The sequence below is a fragment of the Protomyctophum bolini genome (assembly GCF_963924005.1).
Source record: "Protomyctophum bolini genome assembly, chromosome: 16".
NCBI classification, from domain to species: domain Eukaryota; kingdom Metazoa; phylum Chordata; class Actinopteri; order Myctophiformes; family Myctophidae; genus Protomyctophum; species Protomyctophum bolini.
The window spans coordinates 4,230,502-4,248,188 of NC_137877.1; the positions used below are offsets into that span (position 1 = coordinate 4,230,502).

The 17,687-nt window shown below is 45.1% G+C and overlaps 1 protein-coding gene across 1 annotated transcript in view; it reads left to right on the forward strand.

Annotated features, from left to right (window-relative positions):
* lrp1bb (low density lipoprotein receptor-related protein 1Bb) overlaps nucleotides 1-17,687 on the forward strand; it is a 634,358-nt gene that overhangs the window by 438,272 nt on the left and 178,399 nt on the right. The window contains exons 41-45 of the mRNA XM_080786185.1: nucleotides 129-253; nucleotides 1,807-2,018; nucleotides 2,423-2,597; nucleotides 10,555-10,744; nucleotides 16,071-16,275. Coding sequence (XP_080642311.1) covers nucleotides 129-253; nucleotides 1,807-2,018; nucleotides 2,423-2,597; nucleotides 10,555-10,744; nucleotides 16,071-16,275 — 907 coding nt within the window. The remainder of the gene's footprint in view (nucleotides 1-128; nucleotides 254-1,806; nucleotides 2,019-2,422; nucleotides 2,598-10,554; nucleotides 10,745-16,070; nucleotides 16,276-17,687) is intronic.

The window sequence follows — 17,687 nt, forward strand, 5'->3', positions numbered from 1 at the left end:
TGTCAGGGTGAAGAAGAACATTTTTTAGAATCTGATCTCAGGTCAATATGGCTTAAGTAGCAGAAGCAGCTATTGGGATTATGAGTTCAGATCTCCTCTCTCTCTCCCCCCCCCCCCCTCTGCACCAGGGCCCACTCCAACGGTTCGATCCGCCGCGGCCTGAAGGCGGACGGCTCTGACGTGACGACCATGAGGAGCGGCCTGGGGGTCAACCTGAAGGACGTCACGGTCTTCAGCCGCGGCCGGGAGAAAGGTTGAGGTTTCAACTTTTACTGCTTCGCTCGCTACGCTATCGACCTCCTCCTCCTCCGCTGTCTGTCTGTCTGTCTGTCGCCCACATCTCCACCGGCCCGTAGCTCGCCTTTCTCCTGACCACTTGAAACCCCCTCCTATATATACAGTACTTCATTGAACGGAATCCCCCCCAGGGTTCTATGCAATACATATATTGATGCACAACCAAATGTCTTCACTGAAAATAGCCCGACCTACTGTACGAGCTCGTATAGATGGTGGTTATTATCGCTGAATGTGGTTCCCCCCCCCCCCCCTCCCCAGAATAGCGATGCTATAGGCCGGTTCATGTGGTTAATTAATTAAAGTAGGCTGTCGATTTCGCCACATCTCATTGCATATAATGAAACCTAGTGAAGCAGCACAATGCAGTGCAGAGTTGTAATTGTGTATATTAACGTGTTATGGTGTACAGTACAGTACAGTACAGTACAGTACAGTACAGTACAGTACAGTACAGTACAGTACAGTACAGTACAGTTCAATTGACTCCCAGTTGCAGTACAGAACTAAACCTTCCCTAAACACCGGTGACGAGGCTCCATGCATCCCACACTCTCTTCTCTCTTCTGGTTTTTCTTGACCACAATGTAAAAACTCTTGTTCAAGGTCTTTATTAATGTCCCAGAAGGGCAGTTAGGTTTAGAGCAAGAGTAGTGGTTTAAAACATACAAACAATACAGGACAACAACAGACATGAGACACAAACCATAGCATAAACAGAGGTCTGGGCGCATCTAGTGCAGGTATAGAATCAAAGATAAAAATAAGAAAGGCTACATGATAGCAGGTTATTTAGAGGACAGATGCTACTGTAGGTTCATTGTTCACCCAGTATGCTATAATATCCTATCCAATGTACAGATTGGTAGAGCATTGGTTCCCAAAGTGGGGTCTGGGGACCCCTAGGGGTACTTGAGGGAGTTTCAAGGGTTACCTAGCGCAATTATCCTTATGGATCTGTAACTCTGAGAGTGTACAAATGGAACCTCAGTGGTTTTACAATATAAATTGGGGTATACCGGAGATAGAAATGCCATTAAATCGGTGGTCCGTAGCATAAATGCGTGTGAAACTCGGGGTCCATGAAATTAATATGTTTCGGAATCACTGCTAGAGACGTAAAAATCCTCCCTCATCGGGGTCACTGGCATATGTTTTCAAATGGGGCCTAATAAATGTCTGAAATAAGTGTCAGAGCTGAAATCGACATGTAAATATGAAATAAATGCCCAAACATGTATCTATAGGTGTAATGTTAGAGACCACAGAAGTGAACCTTTCAAGCCTGTTTTCTGCAAGACATTACTCTATGAGCCACATCTCCTAAACTGGTTGGTTAAACTGAACAACCAATATGTCAATTTGAAGCTATGATTCCCTGCTTTCATATGACATGACATGAAAAAAAAGAAGATTAAAAAAAATCCAATGGCAGTCCCTCAGTCAAATTTAGTCACATATGTGTTTACCTGCTAAACGCCTAAACGTGTCATTCCCTCCCACCACCAGGCACCAACCCCTGCGCCCGGAGCAACGGCGGCTGCCAGCAGCTGTGCTTCCACCTGGGCAGCGGGCGCCGCACGTGCTCCTGTGCCCACGGCCACCTGGCGGAGGACGGCTTCGCCTGCCAGCGCTACGAGGGCTACCTGCTCTACTCGGAGAGGAGCATCCTGAAGAGCATACACCTGTCGGACGACAGCGACCTCAACGCGCCCGTCCAGGTATAGAGGAGTTAACCCATTCTGACCTGAGATCAGATTCACACGAGGTTTCCACTGGACACACACTGGTCTGATTAACCCATTCTGACCTGAGATCAGATTCTAAAAATGTCAGTCGTTCTTCAATTTTTCAAAAGCGACTGAGATGGATCATAGGTGTTCGAACAAAATATATTTGCATTAGCAGAATATATAGAGAAAGCTTGGGACATACGGACAAAGAAAATAATTATTTTATGATAATGCTTATTTCTGTTTTTGTTTTGATCAAATACTTTGTGTAACTTCTGTGTGGGAAGTGAACTTGTGATATTGTTTATTCATGTTGTTGGTGTCTTATAATCCCGTAAGGGATGGGTCTTAACGACAAGACACGAAAATAAAAATTCATTCATTCATTCCAGCCCTTCGAGAGGCCCGCCTTCTTCAAGAACGTCATCGCGCTGGCCTTCGACTACCGCCAGACGAAGACGGCGGGCGGCGGCACCGGCACCAACCGCATCTTCTTCAGCGACATCCACTTCGGGAACATCCAGATGATCAACGACGACTGGACCGACAGAGCGGTCATCGCAGAGAGTAGGTTCTTATGATTTATTTATTTTATTGAAACCTTTATTTCAGGGGAATCCAATTGAGACCAAGGTCTCTTTTTCAATGGCGCCCTGTATAGTTAGTTAGTTACTTTATTGACACAAATGTATAAAAAATTGTGTCTAAACAATAATAAAAAATCCATTAATCAAAAACTTTAAAAAGGTACAATACATTAAAATATACAATACACAATACAGAAACCCTTTACAACAGGAGCTTTCTATTGCTCCACAAGTGACAGGCAGGCATGTAGCATATGCAAAGTCTCTCTGTTAGTGCCCACAAAGAGTGAGCTCAAATCAATACCCTAATATACAAAGAACAATTACAGCAATGATTGTATACATACATGACAAACACACAAAAGGATATGATACAAAAACACACATACACCAGAAAACAGAAACAGAATCAGAATCTTAAAAACACATATTACAAAAAGCAGGTGCATGCGCCTTCTTCTAGTGTGAGTCAGTCAGTTAACAATATTTTAAAAATATCATATGAAAGAAGGACATCCAGCTTCAACTTATTTTGACAGATATTCCATAGACGTGGAGCATGCACCCTGAAGGCAGTACAGTATCTCCCAGTTTAGAAGAGGTTTTTGGTACCTTCAACAGAAGCATATCTTGAGATCTGGTACCATAACTTGAGGTATTGGGTTCTAGCAGCTTCGTCAAATATATAGGGGTAGTTTGCCAAGTAGTGCTTTGTAAGTGAACAGGGTAGCATGTTGTTTCCTTCTAAGTGCCAGTGAAGACCATTCTACTGATGTGTATAGAGTGCAGTGATGGGTTCTGTAACTCGCTCCTGTGATAAAGCAGAGTGCACTGTGATTGAGGCACTCTTTGTTGTGTTTGGAACTGTTTTGTATGCAGATTTGTGAGCTTGTACATCTGCTATTTTCGCCCAATTTTCACCTCCAGAATTACGGACGCTAGTAGTATAAAGCCTTTTAGCCTGTCTTTGACAAAATGCATTCTCCACTGGACAAAAGATCCATATGCATGGCTTGAAGTTGTAAATCTTCCAAATGGTTTACTTTTAACACGAGGAAACCAGTTACTGTGAGGCAAGCTCTCAAATTGAATGCTGCCTTACAATTTCCATCTGTATCAAGCATGGTTGCCAAAAAGGCTCCGGATAAGAATCGAAAGTGGTCATTTTGGTTATAGTTAGGGATGCTCCGATCACGTTTTTGGGGGCCGATCCCGATCACCGATCTTTTTAAAAAGATCGGCCGATTCCGATCCGATCCCGATCTTTTAAAAAATTTTTTTTTAATTTAATTTAATTTTCTTTTTTTTTTTTTACTTATAAAAAAAAACCTGGCAACCCGCGCCCGCGGTCATTTTCCGCTAGCCTGAGCGGAGCTCCCTAGCCTGCTGGAGGGGCTCCCATCATCCCATGCACCCCTCGAGAGAAAAAAAAAGGAAAATAAATGCAGCCTTGAGCCTACCAAATATGTTGTGGTCTTGGAGCTGCTTTGATCACCTCCTCCCCCTCTTTTCCCCAAAAAGCCAATCCCAATAAATCCAAAAGTAGTGTGATTCTGTGTGCCTAATTACTAACGGATAAACTATCAGTCTTATCCGAAATCTGTCAATCTTTGTCAACTCAACACGTGTTGACAACGCATTGTAAACAGAAACAGAAGCTGTGTGTCACACCAAAAGTGGTGACTTATAGAATTATGTAGCCTACATTAGAATCATCACGCGATCCTCACCCCTACACAGCTGCAGTGACGGATTAACCCCTCTCAAGGCCATGGCGTAACACACGTTGTGTGTCTGAGTGAGGCTCAGGGGGGCCTTCGATTGAACAAAAGGGGCTTCTGACTGTGTCGCTTACTCGCCTCCCCTCTGTCAGAGGAGGAAGCGACGCGCAGCCGTCGGGAACCCCCCCAAACCGACTGCCCCCCACGCCCTCCCGAAAACCGTGAAATGCATAGGCTCATATTACTGGCTGGCTGCAACATGCGCATTTCTAAAGAAAGTTGTGTCAGGCCAGGGCACACTACTTGTCTAACAATTTGGATTATAGTTAGCACTTAGCTCCCTTTGCTAACTACTGGACTGGAGATGATGAGCTTTCTCTCCGTCTCCCTCCCTCGCTGGGGTGAAGACGTGCGTGCTCTTTCTCGCTCTCTCTCTCTCTTTTCTCTCTCTCTCTCCCCCCTCCCTCCCTGGGGTGTGTGTGTGTGTGTGTGTGTGGGGGGGGGGGGGGGTGGGGGGGGGGGGGGGGGGGGGGGGGGGGGGGGGGGGGGGGGGGGGGGGGTATTCGTTGCGCTGCCAGTGCTACTTACTTCTCCATTAAGCGGTGCAGAACCGAGAAAGTGACACATTATTTTTGGATGTAAACGGCGCAGATTTTTGCTTTGGAGATCGGTTTCGCGGATCGGTGGATTTTGCACGGCCGATCCGATCCGATCGATCGGTGATCGCCACCGATCGATCGGCAACCGATTGATCGGCGCATCCCTAGTTATAGTTTACCATTTTGATCTTGATCAATCTTAATAGAAATAGTGGGAGAACGGGGCGAGGTGATGGGTACTTCGTTTTCACAGGGAACTCGCTGCACTTTCCAAGCGCGGGACCGTCTTTTTTCCCCCCGTTATAGTCCCGTCTCCGAACGAACAAAGCTCAGAATAATAACACCTATATTGTTGAAAGAAAAGGCATTCCCGCTGACTGACAGTCAGAGCGCAGATGGTGTGGGAGGAGAGCGGCTCCTCATCTAAAGCCCAGTCAATCCTGCCTTGATAAGCCTGAGTGGAGTCAGATGAGCAGCCAAAGCCTCTATTCTGCAGCGCTCGGCATCATCCTCTCTGTCTCCACCGCCCTGTGAAGTCAGTCCTCCTCCTCCTCCGAGAGCAGAGCTCAGAACCAGCCAGACCCCATCCCTCCTCCTCTCCTCGTCCTCCTCTATCTCTCTCTCCTTAGCCCCCCCACAATCCCTCACACTGGCATGCCGGCAGGGGTCTTAGTGTGATCTGCCTGGCCAGATCTGCCCGCCCCCCCGTTGGTGAAGCCGAGAGAGAGAGAGCTTTTATTAACTCAGACCAGGAACTGTCGTCCTCTAGGAATGAACGAATGAATGAGTTCTTAGAAGCGGTAGTTGGGATTTGTCCCACTTCACACTTTCCCACGAGTTTACACGAGTTAATTTATGTACGTAGAACAGCTGTCGTGGAAATTAAGATATCATTCATTTAATAATACTCCTTTATGAAAGAGTATCTCCTCTAAAGTTACAGTCTGATATTATACAAGTTATGTTTTCATTGTATAACTTGCGTTTTTTAATACGTTTTAAGACTTACTGGGGTTCCATCGGACAGTTGGGATAATGTGACGCGTTCGGAATGACGTCACCGGGAAAATATTCAGTCGCACTTGGCTTGAGCTGAGGCTTCTGGGAAATTGAGGCCCAATGCATTCCAGTGGCAATGGTGGCGCGCTATGCGGTGCATGGATCTGTCCTGTACGCTCTTTGTTGTTGATCGGCGTGTTTGGATTATTTTTCGACACAACGACATAATTAAGGATCACGCCATTTTAAGGCGGATTTTCCATGAAATGGAACGATGATGTCGGTGCGGTGGTTCTTAATGTTAGTGGAAAAACTAGACGGTCAAATATGGGGATTGCGATGTTTTTAATCCCGTCAGTCAAACTGTCCATAACAATCCATTCACTGTACCCGTGTGCAGGAGAAACGGTATTGATACGTTTACTTAATCCATTCTGGGGGCGAGAATCCCTTTTGGTGTTTTAAGCATTATGTTGTAATTTAGCTATTGAAAAATAGCAGATCTACAAGCTCATAGCACGCCACCGAGTGGCACGCTACAAGCTTTGGAATATAACATTTGGAATATATATTCTTTTCAGAACGAAAGTTTTTAACTCAAATCTATGCTTCCCCCTGGAACAACATAGTTTTAGATCTGGTTCAGCGGCCTCTTACATAAAAATGTTGGGTTCCTTGACATGAAATATTGAGCACCACTGATATAGAAACATAGACCTATTTCAGTCAGGATTTAGAAGACATTTTTGAGTGGTGCAACCACTCCTACAACCAGCAATGTCCGTGTACGTACCTGTGTACCTGTGTAGGTACCTGTGCACATGAGCCCGAGTATGTTACTGATTTATACCAGTAGGGGTCGCCAGAAACAGAGGGAGGGGTAGTGCTGTGTCTCTAATGAGAGAGAGAGAGAGAGAGAGAGGGGGGGGGGTGAGGGGGGGGGGGGGGGGGGGGTGGGGGGGGGGGGGGGGGGGAATTGCACCACTCAGTTCACACGTGTGTGATTTTTTTTAATTTCGACTTCAGTACAAAACGGTCCCCCTCCAGCAGCATCTACTGTAAAAAAATATATATATACGTCAGACACTTCCTCTGCTCTCCGCTCCCCTACAAAGTACCCTGCCGGTGCCCTGTCATTGAGGAAGGGTGAAGATGTTAATCTTCCATATTTCCCTAATTAAACTCCGTGTCCCCCATTAATTACTCCCTAGTCTCGCCGAGCGATTTCCGGGGTAAAAATCCAAGCTGTCAGACTCCCTTTTACTGCGAACTATTAATTAGTAATTGGCTGACTCAGGTTGCGCTTTAAGTATTCTAGGGTGTGTTGGCGGGTTTATGGGGCTCTGCGCATGTTTCTCCACTTCCCCCCCACCCCCCCGACCCCCCCCCCCCCCCTCGACCGACTACAGCTCATCTCTCCAGCATTGACCACATGTTCGCCATTAATGGCAATTAGGGACGGAATTCACGAAATGACAGGATTAAGCGCCAAAGATGTGCACGGCTATAGGAGGAATGTAGTACCGGTAAGTAGCCTTGTCGAGCCATGAGGCCCACAGGGCAGGAGCCTATCTCCTGTTTCTGGGTTAAACATAGTTGCGGTATAAATACAGTAGGAATAATGCCTGTTCATTGTCTGGCCAACACAAAGCCATGAAAGCAGAGGGTCTCCCAAGGTTTCCTTGAATTTCTGCAGCTGATTCTGAATGTAATGAAGTGCCTCTGCCCTCTCATACCGCATACAGAAGGCTGAGCACATTTCAATTTTATTTTGAAGCACATTTCAAATTTAACAACGCCATCTGTTTAGTTGGAAAAGCCCAAGAAGCTCATATGATGATTCCTATTGAACACAAACACACTCATTTCCTTTTTCTTTTTTTTAAAAATACATTCATTTGAAATTGAAAATCTGAAAGAAACATATTTTCCCTCATTTTCACAAAGCAAGATTCAGTGTGTCGATGCCAAGCTAATATAGAATATAACTCTGTTAGTATTAGTGCTAATTCACATGATAACTCTCGGTTACACACCCGTATACGGCCATTTGGAACCCACTCAAGGACACTTTGAGACCCCAAATGGACCCATAAGGGTCCATTTAGTTCCATTTGTACACCCGTACGGCCATTTGCAACCCACTCAAGGACACTCTGAGACCCACTAGAGCATGGGTTCCCAAAGTGGGGTCCGGGGACCCCTAGCGGTACTTGAGGGAGTTCCAGGGGGTACCTAGCTAGAGATAGTTAGGAAACAAATGGACCCTTATGGGTCTGTAACTCTGAGAGTGTACAAATGGAACCAAATGGACCGTTAAATTAACAGTGGCTTTACAACATAAATTGGGGTACCAGAGATAGAAATGCCATTAAATGGGGGGTCCGTAGCATAAATGCGTGTGAAACTGGGGAGTCCATGAAATTAATATGATTCGGAAAAACTGCTAGAGCCGTAAAAATCCTCCCCTTATCGGGGTCACTGGCATGTTTTCAAATGGGGGGTCCGTGGCCTAATACATTTATTTTTGGGGGTCCTTGACACGAAAAAGTTTGGAAACCACTGCACTAGAGGGTCCATTTAGTTCCGTTTGTACACTCTGAATTGCACACCCGTACAGGGCCATTTGGAACCCACTCAAGGACACTTTAAAACCCACTCATTCAAGAGTGTTTTGAATGAGCCAACATGCACAATAGCAGCACCCTGTAGTTTCAATTCAATTCAAAGGGCTGTTTTGCCATGAGAAAACATAACGTTTACATTGCCAAAGCAGAAAGCACAATACAGCAAGTAGAGTCAGAAGAAAGTCAGAATCTTTACAATAGATCAATTTCTATGTATCAAGGTCACTGGATGCAGGTATACAGTATGGTGCAGGAATATACACAATGATTATTAGTATCAACGGCAACTCCTGTGAAGGAGTCGGAAGTATGAAGTTATTTCCAAAATGGCTGCTGTGCTACAGAGGCAAAAGAAATCCCCGTTAATTTTCCCTCATAGACTTTTCAGAAAGTATTTATTTAAAGTCGTTTATACGCCGCGGACAAAGCCAACTCTTGTCGTGACAAATCATGACAAAAAAACACAAATAATTAGAAAGAGGAAGAAAACAGTTTTTTGTTGTTTTTCTTCTTTGTAATTATTTGTTTGGTCCAAAATATTGTGTTTGTTGTCATGATTTGTCACGGCAAGAGTTGGCGTCTCGACACTGTATCGCAAAACACTCAGAAAGTGTCTAGTGATTCACATTTGAGCGATAGGGTAATTTATTTGAGTAATTGAACATGAATATGCTCCTCCGACTCCTCAACCTGTGCTCACTGCTTCTCCTCTCTGGGGAAGGTTCAGCTCCTGTCAGTCAACAACTCGCCTCGACCCGGGGAGTCTGCAGAGACAGACGGGTCTCTGGGGGTATTCACTGTGTAGGAAAATATAAAGCTCTCCCTGATGGAAACACAATCTATTTTCCTCTGTGAATTTTGCATCAGCAAATAGCCCTGCCTGTCCAGCCTCAGTACAGGGTTGAGGTTTTTTCCTGCACTATCAGTCATGACTCATGTGGTTCCGTCCGTCTATATATAAATATATATATACACAGTCACTTAAATTGTTTCCGTTTCCCCGTGGTTACGCACGCAACTTGCTCAATCTATCATTCAATCTTTTACGTAGATCTCAGTTAAAGCCTAATTTATACTAGAGGCGCATGAGGCTCTCTCCTGTGGCTTCCAGTTGCTAGGGAAAAGAAGTATGTAAATAAACTAATAATAAAAGCTTTTCTTTTGTTTTGTTCTTAACATTTTAATCATAATTTATTATTGCAGTAGGCATACACTTAATTCTTTAATCATTATCCCATTGTAAATACGGTAATACACCAGATACAAAATATGAAACTAATTATGTTTGCTTTCACCGCCAAAGCTGCTGACTTACTGGTAAGATTTGATCTGCTTTGGGAAATTAGCAAAAGATTAAAAAAAATGGAATATTGAAAGAAGAAAAAATAATAAAAGTTTGACAGAAGTTTAATACATTTTTGAGCCAAAAATGTCTCTTTTGATAATAAAGGCTGCCGACACCTGTACTAGAGAGAAAAACGAGGGTGGCTCTTGTCTAGAACAGGGGTTCTCAACACGTGGGTTGCGACCCCTGACGCCTATTTGTTTTGAGGGGTCCCCAATTTATTTTCCAAAATATATATATATACCGGTGTATATATATATATATATTTTTTTTTTAATGAATGGCTGGAAAATGGAAATTAAGAGTTTACATAGTACATGCATAAACTTTCCTTAAAGATTACATCTGGTTTCAGTATTCATTTATGATTTGTATTGGGGGTGGGGAGGGGTTGGGGACCCCCGGACGGACCCCCCATCCAAAAACGTTGAGAATCCCTGGTCTAGAAGAACAGGGCTCTGATGCCACATTTGTGGGACCGATCTCGATTTTTGGATGATGTTTCTGACTGATATTCTGTTGCTCGGTTCAGTATTTGATATTCATCGTGGGTGGTTTGGTTCACCAGCTAAAAGGTTGGTAACTCTGCCCAGTAACCAAAACAAATGAACTCTGTTCTGACCGAGCGTTCTCTCCCTCCCTCCAGACGTGGGCTCGGTGGAGGGCCTGGCGTACCACCGCGGCTGGGACACCCTGTTCTGGACCAGCTCCACCACCTCCACCATCACCCGGCAGACGGTGGACCAGAACCGGCCCGGAGCCCTCGTCCGCCAGGCCGTGGTCAGCCTGTCCGAGGAGGACCACCCGCACGTTCTGGCTCTGGACGAGTGCCAAAAGTCAGTCCGTGGCGCCGCAAAGTCTCGCCTCTAACTATCTCTCTCTCTCTCTCTTTTTCTCTCGCACTCTTATCACGCACGCACGCACGCATGCATGCACGCACACACACACACACACACACACACACACACACACACACACACGCACAATCTAGTCTATCACTCTCAATCTGCCTCTATCTCAGTGCTTCCCAACCTTGTTCGTTTGTCCTTGGAAACCCTGCATTCTTTGCATCTGACAAAAAAGCTCTCCTATAGTTGAACAAACACGTGCACGGCTGCACGCGTCGCGTCACGCACGCATGTGCATTTTTCAGACAACCACTTATTAGTCCATAATACTTCTCGGACGCGTACACCACACGGCTATTTATATCCGACCTCGCTATGCGGCGAGTTGAGTTTTAGATCTGTTATTTTTGCTCTTTTCTTTTCGAGGGGCCCCTCCTATATTCAGCTATATTGTAGATCCTTGTCCTAACACAAACAGGGTTTCCGCCCGCCCCATATCTCATCCTATTATTCCACCCTCTCTCTCCATCTCTGTTATTCATCACCCAAAGCGTTTGGCGGTGCTTTATGCTGCAGTGTTCTGCATGTCGGGAACGTCACATTTGTCACTCTGCGACAACGATGGAAACGTTTGTTTACGCTGCACATATTATGCTACTCGCTATAGGAGTCATTTGCTACGACGCGAGCGTGTGACTTAGCCCATTTTGGGCGGGAACCATTATGCTATGCTTTAGCTATTGAAAAATAGCAGATCTACAAGCTCATAGCGCGCCACCGAGTGGCGCGCTATGAGCTCGTAGGTCTGCTATTTTTGAAAAGTCGTTAAAATGTGGCGCAAATCATTGAATATTATTATTTCAGAGCGAACATTTTTAACTAAAATATTTGCTTCTGGGGGGTCCCTGGAGCTACATATTTTGAGATGGGGGGGGTCCGTGGCCCAATAGAGATTATTCTGGGGGTCCTTGACATGAAAAAGGTTGAGCACCACTGACATATAGAAACATGGATTTTTTTCAGAAAAAGCAATTTTTCAGTCCAAAATGACTTAATGTCTGTGGTGTCAGCCCCGGTGCATCTTTGCACACAATAGCAATTTTGCGATATTGTTTAAAACGGGATTTTTTTTTGTTTGTTTCTTTGCTACGATCCATTACGTGTGAAAAGGGCCTTATTGCCTGTACCACGTCCACAATCCCCAGCAACACTGAGCTGATTTATGACTTCAGCAGAGGCAAGGGGCCCTCGCTAGCTGCTGCTGCTGTCTTTTGGAGTTATATTCTTCACACTTGTTATGAGGTGTTTGGTATTCTGATCTGTACTTTTAAGGAGAGTGAGATTTGCAGCCTCTCGGAGTATGCGGTTTGCAAGGAGACAGGTAATTGGTTTGACACTTCCATTTGTGTGCCAGTTTTTGAAAGAAGCAGAGGAGAAGTGCCTGAGGTGTTTCTAGTTCTCTCCTTAACCCATTTTGCGCGGGAACCCCCTTTTGGTGTTATAGCATTATGTTATGCTTTAGCTATTGAAAAACAGCAGATCTACAAGCTCGTAGCGCGCCACCGAGTGGCGCGCTACGAGCTTGTAGGTCTGCTATTTTTGTGAAAAATCGAAGAACGACTGACATAGAAACATGGCTTTTTCAGAAAACTGTCAGGATGTAGACGACATTTTTAGAATCTGATCTCAGGTCAGAATGGGTTAACCTCTCCCCGCCAACCCCCCCCCGCTCCTCACACAACAATGTGCCGATGTTCGTGTTACATCTCCTTATGACACGTTCATGAATATGATAATGTTACCACTGTAAGCCGTCTGGAAGGAAGAAAGACTAGAAGAGGAGTATAGTATCGTGGTTATTGCTTCTCCTCCTCGGAACGGCTAACGAAATTAATTTCCCCTGACCTCGGACTGTATAACCCTCTCCTTGGTTGGCAATCTGGCACCATGTCCCACTACTCCAGAAATACTGTCTGATAATTAGAATTTAAACTGAAGTGATTAATTAGCACGTCGTACTGGCTGTGGCTCCTGACCGCGATGCTGATTAACCCCCCCGAGTGAGGAGGACTTCTACCATGACTTCATTACGCCGTCCGGAAGCGCACGGATCGGTTAGCCTACTTCACCACTGAATGTACTACTTCACCACGCCTCGAGACTTCACCACGTCTCGAGACTTCACCATGCTTCGAGACTAGCTTCCCTAGCTCTCCAGAGCAACATTAGTGACTTCCTCCTGGGGGGATTCTGAGACGTTCCAAGGCCAGTGATGTGTTTCCTCCAACCAGGGTCTCCTCCCAGTGGGACGTGCGTCGAGGACCTCCCTAGGGAGGCGCCCGAGAGGCATCCTAACCAGATGCCCGAACCACCTCAGCTGACTCCTTTCCAGGCGAAGGAGCAGCGGTTCTACTCCGAGTCTCTCTCGTGTGACTGAACTTCTCACCCTATCTCTAAGGGAAATGCGGAAACCATACTTAACTCTATATTCAAACTTTTTATTTTTGTAAATTAATGTCCTACTATGTCGCTCACAAAGTGTTTTTGAAACCTTTTCTAAGTAAAACTGAAAGTGACTTGATTCAGTCATTGATTCGTGGAATACTTTTAATTTGTAAATTGCAAAACAATTTAGCAATGCTAAAAGAATAAGCCATGAAGCCACATATGGCTATATGGTTTCCATTGTGGTCCTACGTATGTATTCATTTCATAATCAGGGACATATACTGTACAAGACAATGTTAAACCAATGAAACATATTCCGGTATGAGGAGCTGGTTGTGACTCAATTATAATAATAACCACATTGGATCCACCGTGTTTCTGCCCGATAGCGACGGCATACGCTGTAGAATATGAACCAAAAAATATCCTCCATGCTCAAGAGAATCCGGAGAATTCCACCATGCCAATGCCTTAATTTATTCTCTTTACCTGTGGGCGTTTTCTCTCTCACACACACACACACACACACACACACACACACACACACACACACACACCCCATATTCCTTCTCCCCCCCATAATCTTGAAAATCCCTTACAGGGGGGAGTATGTATATGAACAGATGTTCCTTCGAGGAAACGACCTGCGATGCTAATCGGTTTCGTCAAAATGTAAATTAAGTGGCAGGACAGCTGTTCCCGTATCCGTCCTGGCCCGGGCGCTCTTTACCGAGACGGCGTGGAGGAGCCCGCCGCCGCCGCCTTGGCACTCAGCGTAGCAGATGACAGGAAGCCGCGAGGCAGACGGCGGGCGGGGGCCATGACGCCGCACCGCACGCCGCGACGCACGGCACGCCACGAGGCAGACGGCGGGCGGGCGCCATGACGACGCACGGCACGCCGCTACGTTGTACGACGCGGTACAGCTAACGGTCGGGACGGTGCTGATAACTGAGTGACACCGCCACATCGACCTCTGGAGATTTAATGCAGCCATGAATAACCCCCCATCCATTAGTGTTTGTTTCCCCCCCCCCCCCATGCCCCAAAGTGCAACCCTGACATGTTACAATAGCTCAGCTCTTTTTTACAGCCACCACGCTCTCCGCTTCAATTTCCCCTGAACATATATTTGCTTTGTACTCTTTGCTGAGTGTGGTGGTGCCGGTGTCTGTGTGTGTGTGTGTGTGTGTGTGTGTGTGTGTGTGTGTGTGTGTGTGTGTGCCACTGTGTGCACGCAAATGAGGTGAAGGCAGACATAGTTATGGTGGCGACTGCATGTCATGATGACCCAGCACATTGCTGGGAATGCTCACAGCGTAAGATGAGGCTTGTGTTGTGCTCTTGCAGTCTCTTAAAGCATTGGTTCCTAAACCTTTTCATACTGAAGTACCACCTCAGAAAATATCTCTCTCTTCAACTACCGCCATAATAACTGATGTTAAAATACAGGAGTCTAGACTTTCCCTTGGCCTTTTTATTCTAAGCCAATAATGCTGCTGCTCTGACGAAACTGTCTGATCAATAATCAGCACAACTGATGATTGCGAATTCAGTGAGCACTTACTATGAGACCTAGCAGATCATGTCTGTGTGTCTGTCTGTGTGTCTGTCTGACTGTCTGTAACCATAACCATATAAGGAGTCCCCAAAGCAGCTATACGTCCAAAACCCAAATATGTACGAGCTGCGTTCGCTTCCCGCGTTTACTCGTCTTACTGGTATTTATAATATGCACAGGGTTGTTCCTGGAGCACCTGTGTTTGTGACAGTGACGTATGACGTCATTACAAAATGCAAATACTTTTTGTTTCTCCAGACATTATTCAACACGTGCGCTTATTATACGCGTAACAAAAAACGTGCAAGGCCAGGTTATAATCATGTTTATGCATGGGATGAAATTATACGTTAATTTGAAAGCTGACACCGCAGGCAACGTTATAGTTAATGAGTATCTACTCTGACCGTTAACTGATACTGTATCATAGAAGCGCTCTATGACATCAAAACCACAGCGCAGTGGAATCTGAGCAGATTCTCATCATCTTTTGAAGTGTGGCTGTACTGTACTGTACTGTACACCCACCGCTGGTTAATTTAATTTCACCTTTATTTATTCAGGGAAGGTCAAATCGAGAGAAAGCTATCTTTTCCAAAGACGCCCCCGATTACGTCAAACACGTGAACACAAAACATGACAGATATTAGAGCTCTCATAATATGTAAGCCTACAGAGTACAGACACATGTCAAAGTATTATTGGATTTATTTTCTCCAACTTTAACACATAATTGTAGACAGTTCCACATAGTAAAGATATGCGTGGTCTTACCCAGATCAGATGTGATGGCATTATTATTATTGTTGTTCATATCAGAAAGTGTCGGACGTCCCACACCAACACTTTCTGATATGAACAATAATAATGCCATCACACGGCTATAGCACTCTCAATATCACGTGACACTGATCATCCTCTGTATCGCTTCTTCAACCTCATGCCATCAGGACAAAGATACAGAACCTTACCCTGGAAAAGGGTTCGTTTCAGCCATCTCAGCGGCATTAAACAAACGATAGGATGGTTTCTGTACACAGAGGGGAATGTTTTTGTTTGTCTTGGTGTTACTGTACTATGTGTTGTTTTTGTTGTTGGTGTTGAACAGACCTGTGAAGAATATCCTTACGGGACAATAAAGATTAAGATTATTATTATTATCAGATTTCACAGTGGGGAATGTTTAAAACCAAAGGCATCTTGTGATTAAACCTGCATGGCCTGATTTCAAACGCTATACATTTTAACACGGTGTTCTAACGGTGTTGGTTTTGCTGTTCTGTTCTTCTTGTGGTCCGGCTGCAGCCTGATGTTCTGGACCAACTGGAACGAGCAGAGGCCCAGCATCATGAGGTCCACGCTGGCCGGCAACAACATGAAGGTGATCCTCAGCTCGGACGTCCTGACGCCCAACGGGCTGACCATCGACCACAAGGCGGAGAAGCTCTACTTCTCCGACGGAAGCCTGGGGCGCATCGAGAGGTGCGACTACGACGGCTCCAACAGATACGTGAGTTAAAGAGTTCCCCCATTTCCAGACTGTTGTAATATCCTAAGTATTGGACCCTCGTCTGGTTCTGACAGACCGGTCTTGTGTGTGTGGGGGGAGGTGGTGTGTGACGACCCGGTTGAATCATTCCTTGGTCCGGCGGCGGACAGACGGACGGGCCCGGGAGAACAATAACATGAAACCAGACAGTATCACGCTAAGACGTTCACAAAGTTTATTACATACATACAGAACATGCTTTTGGATCCTCATGTCCTAATGACGTCACTAACTAGACATAACAATCTAGCTGCCTGCAAATGGGGGGGGGGGGGGGGGGGGCATTTTTGATGACGTCCCAACCGGAAATGACATAGAATGTTGCCCAACAGACGCTCCCAGCCTGTGGAGCGATGCGATCGGTTTTGTTATCAATAAATCAATTTATCAATCTCCGTTCTGAGCGCTGGGCGATACTATTTACACACTACTACACATACATGCAAACTAATTGCCAATATAGCCTGAGTGAACTCAGTGCATCTGAGTGTATCGGTGTGTATATGATGAATTGAAAATGGTGGACCCTCTTGTAAACAAGTGTAATAATGCTTGATGGTGTCGTCCACTCACAGTCTTTGTATTGAGTTGTGCTTGAAATGTACTGTATTTCTGCAAACTGCTGTTAATAGATACTTCAATCATTCACTCAATCGATCAGTCTTCAGTGCAGACTAACATTTTTCCAACACTGATGATGGTGCTGGCAGACACGTCTATGCTGTAAAGCTATCTATGGAATGAGAAAATATAATATGCAACAACACCATTGTGTACAATGACCGGTTGTCCTTGGAATTAAAAACTTTGAAGCTTCGATGCTCGCTGTGATTCAGAAGTATAGCTCTTTCTGCTAGAGAGATAATTATGTAGTCAGTCTATTTGTTTGTGTTTCCGCTCACAGCGAGAAGCCACAGACGGTGAAGAAGTGCCATATTATTGACAACATATACCAGCCATTATAGATTCCTTTCCCTTCTCAAATAGCAGCGAGCAGAGCTTGAAGTAAACTGAGAATATTGATTTGGACAAGGTTAGACACACTGATGAGTTGTCTGACTGGTGTATTGCATCTCATGCACACACGCATGCATGCACGCACGCACGCAACACACGCACAATACAATATGATTACATATGCCACATTTCGGCTACTGTAGCTATTTTACTGGCGCTGTTTTCCTTTTTGCACAGTGCAAGATTTCATATTTCATGCATGCTTACATTTGTATTGCTCAATGCTGTCTTAACCTGGTTGCTGGGAGGCTTTGTAGTCTTTATAATTATAAAACCAAAGATGCATGAAACTTTCATTCCATAATAGAGTTTATACCAGGTAAGAATTGTTCATTAGCCCATTCTGACCGGGAACC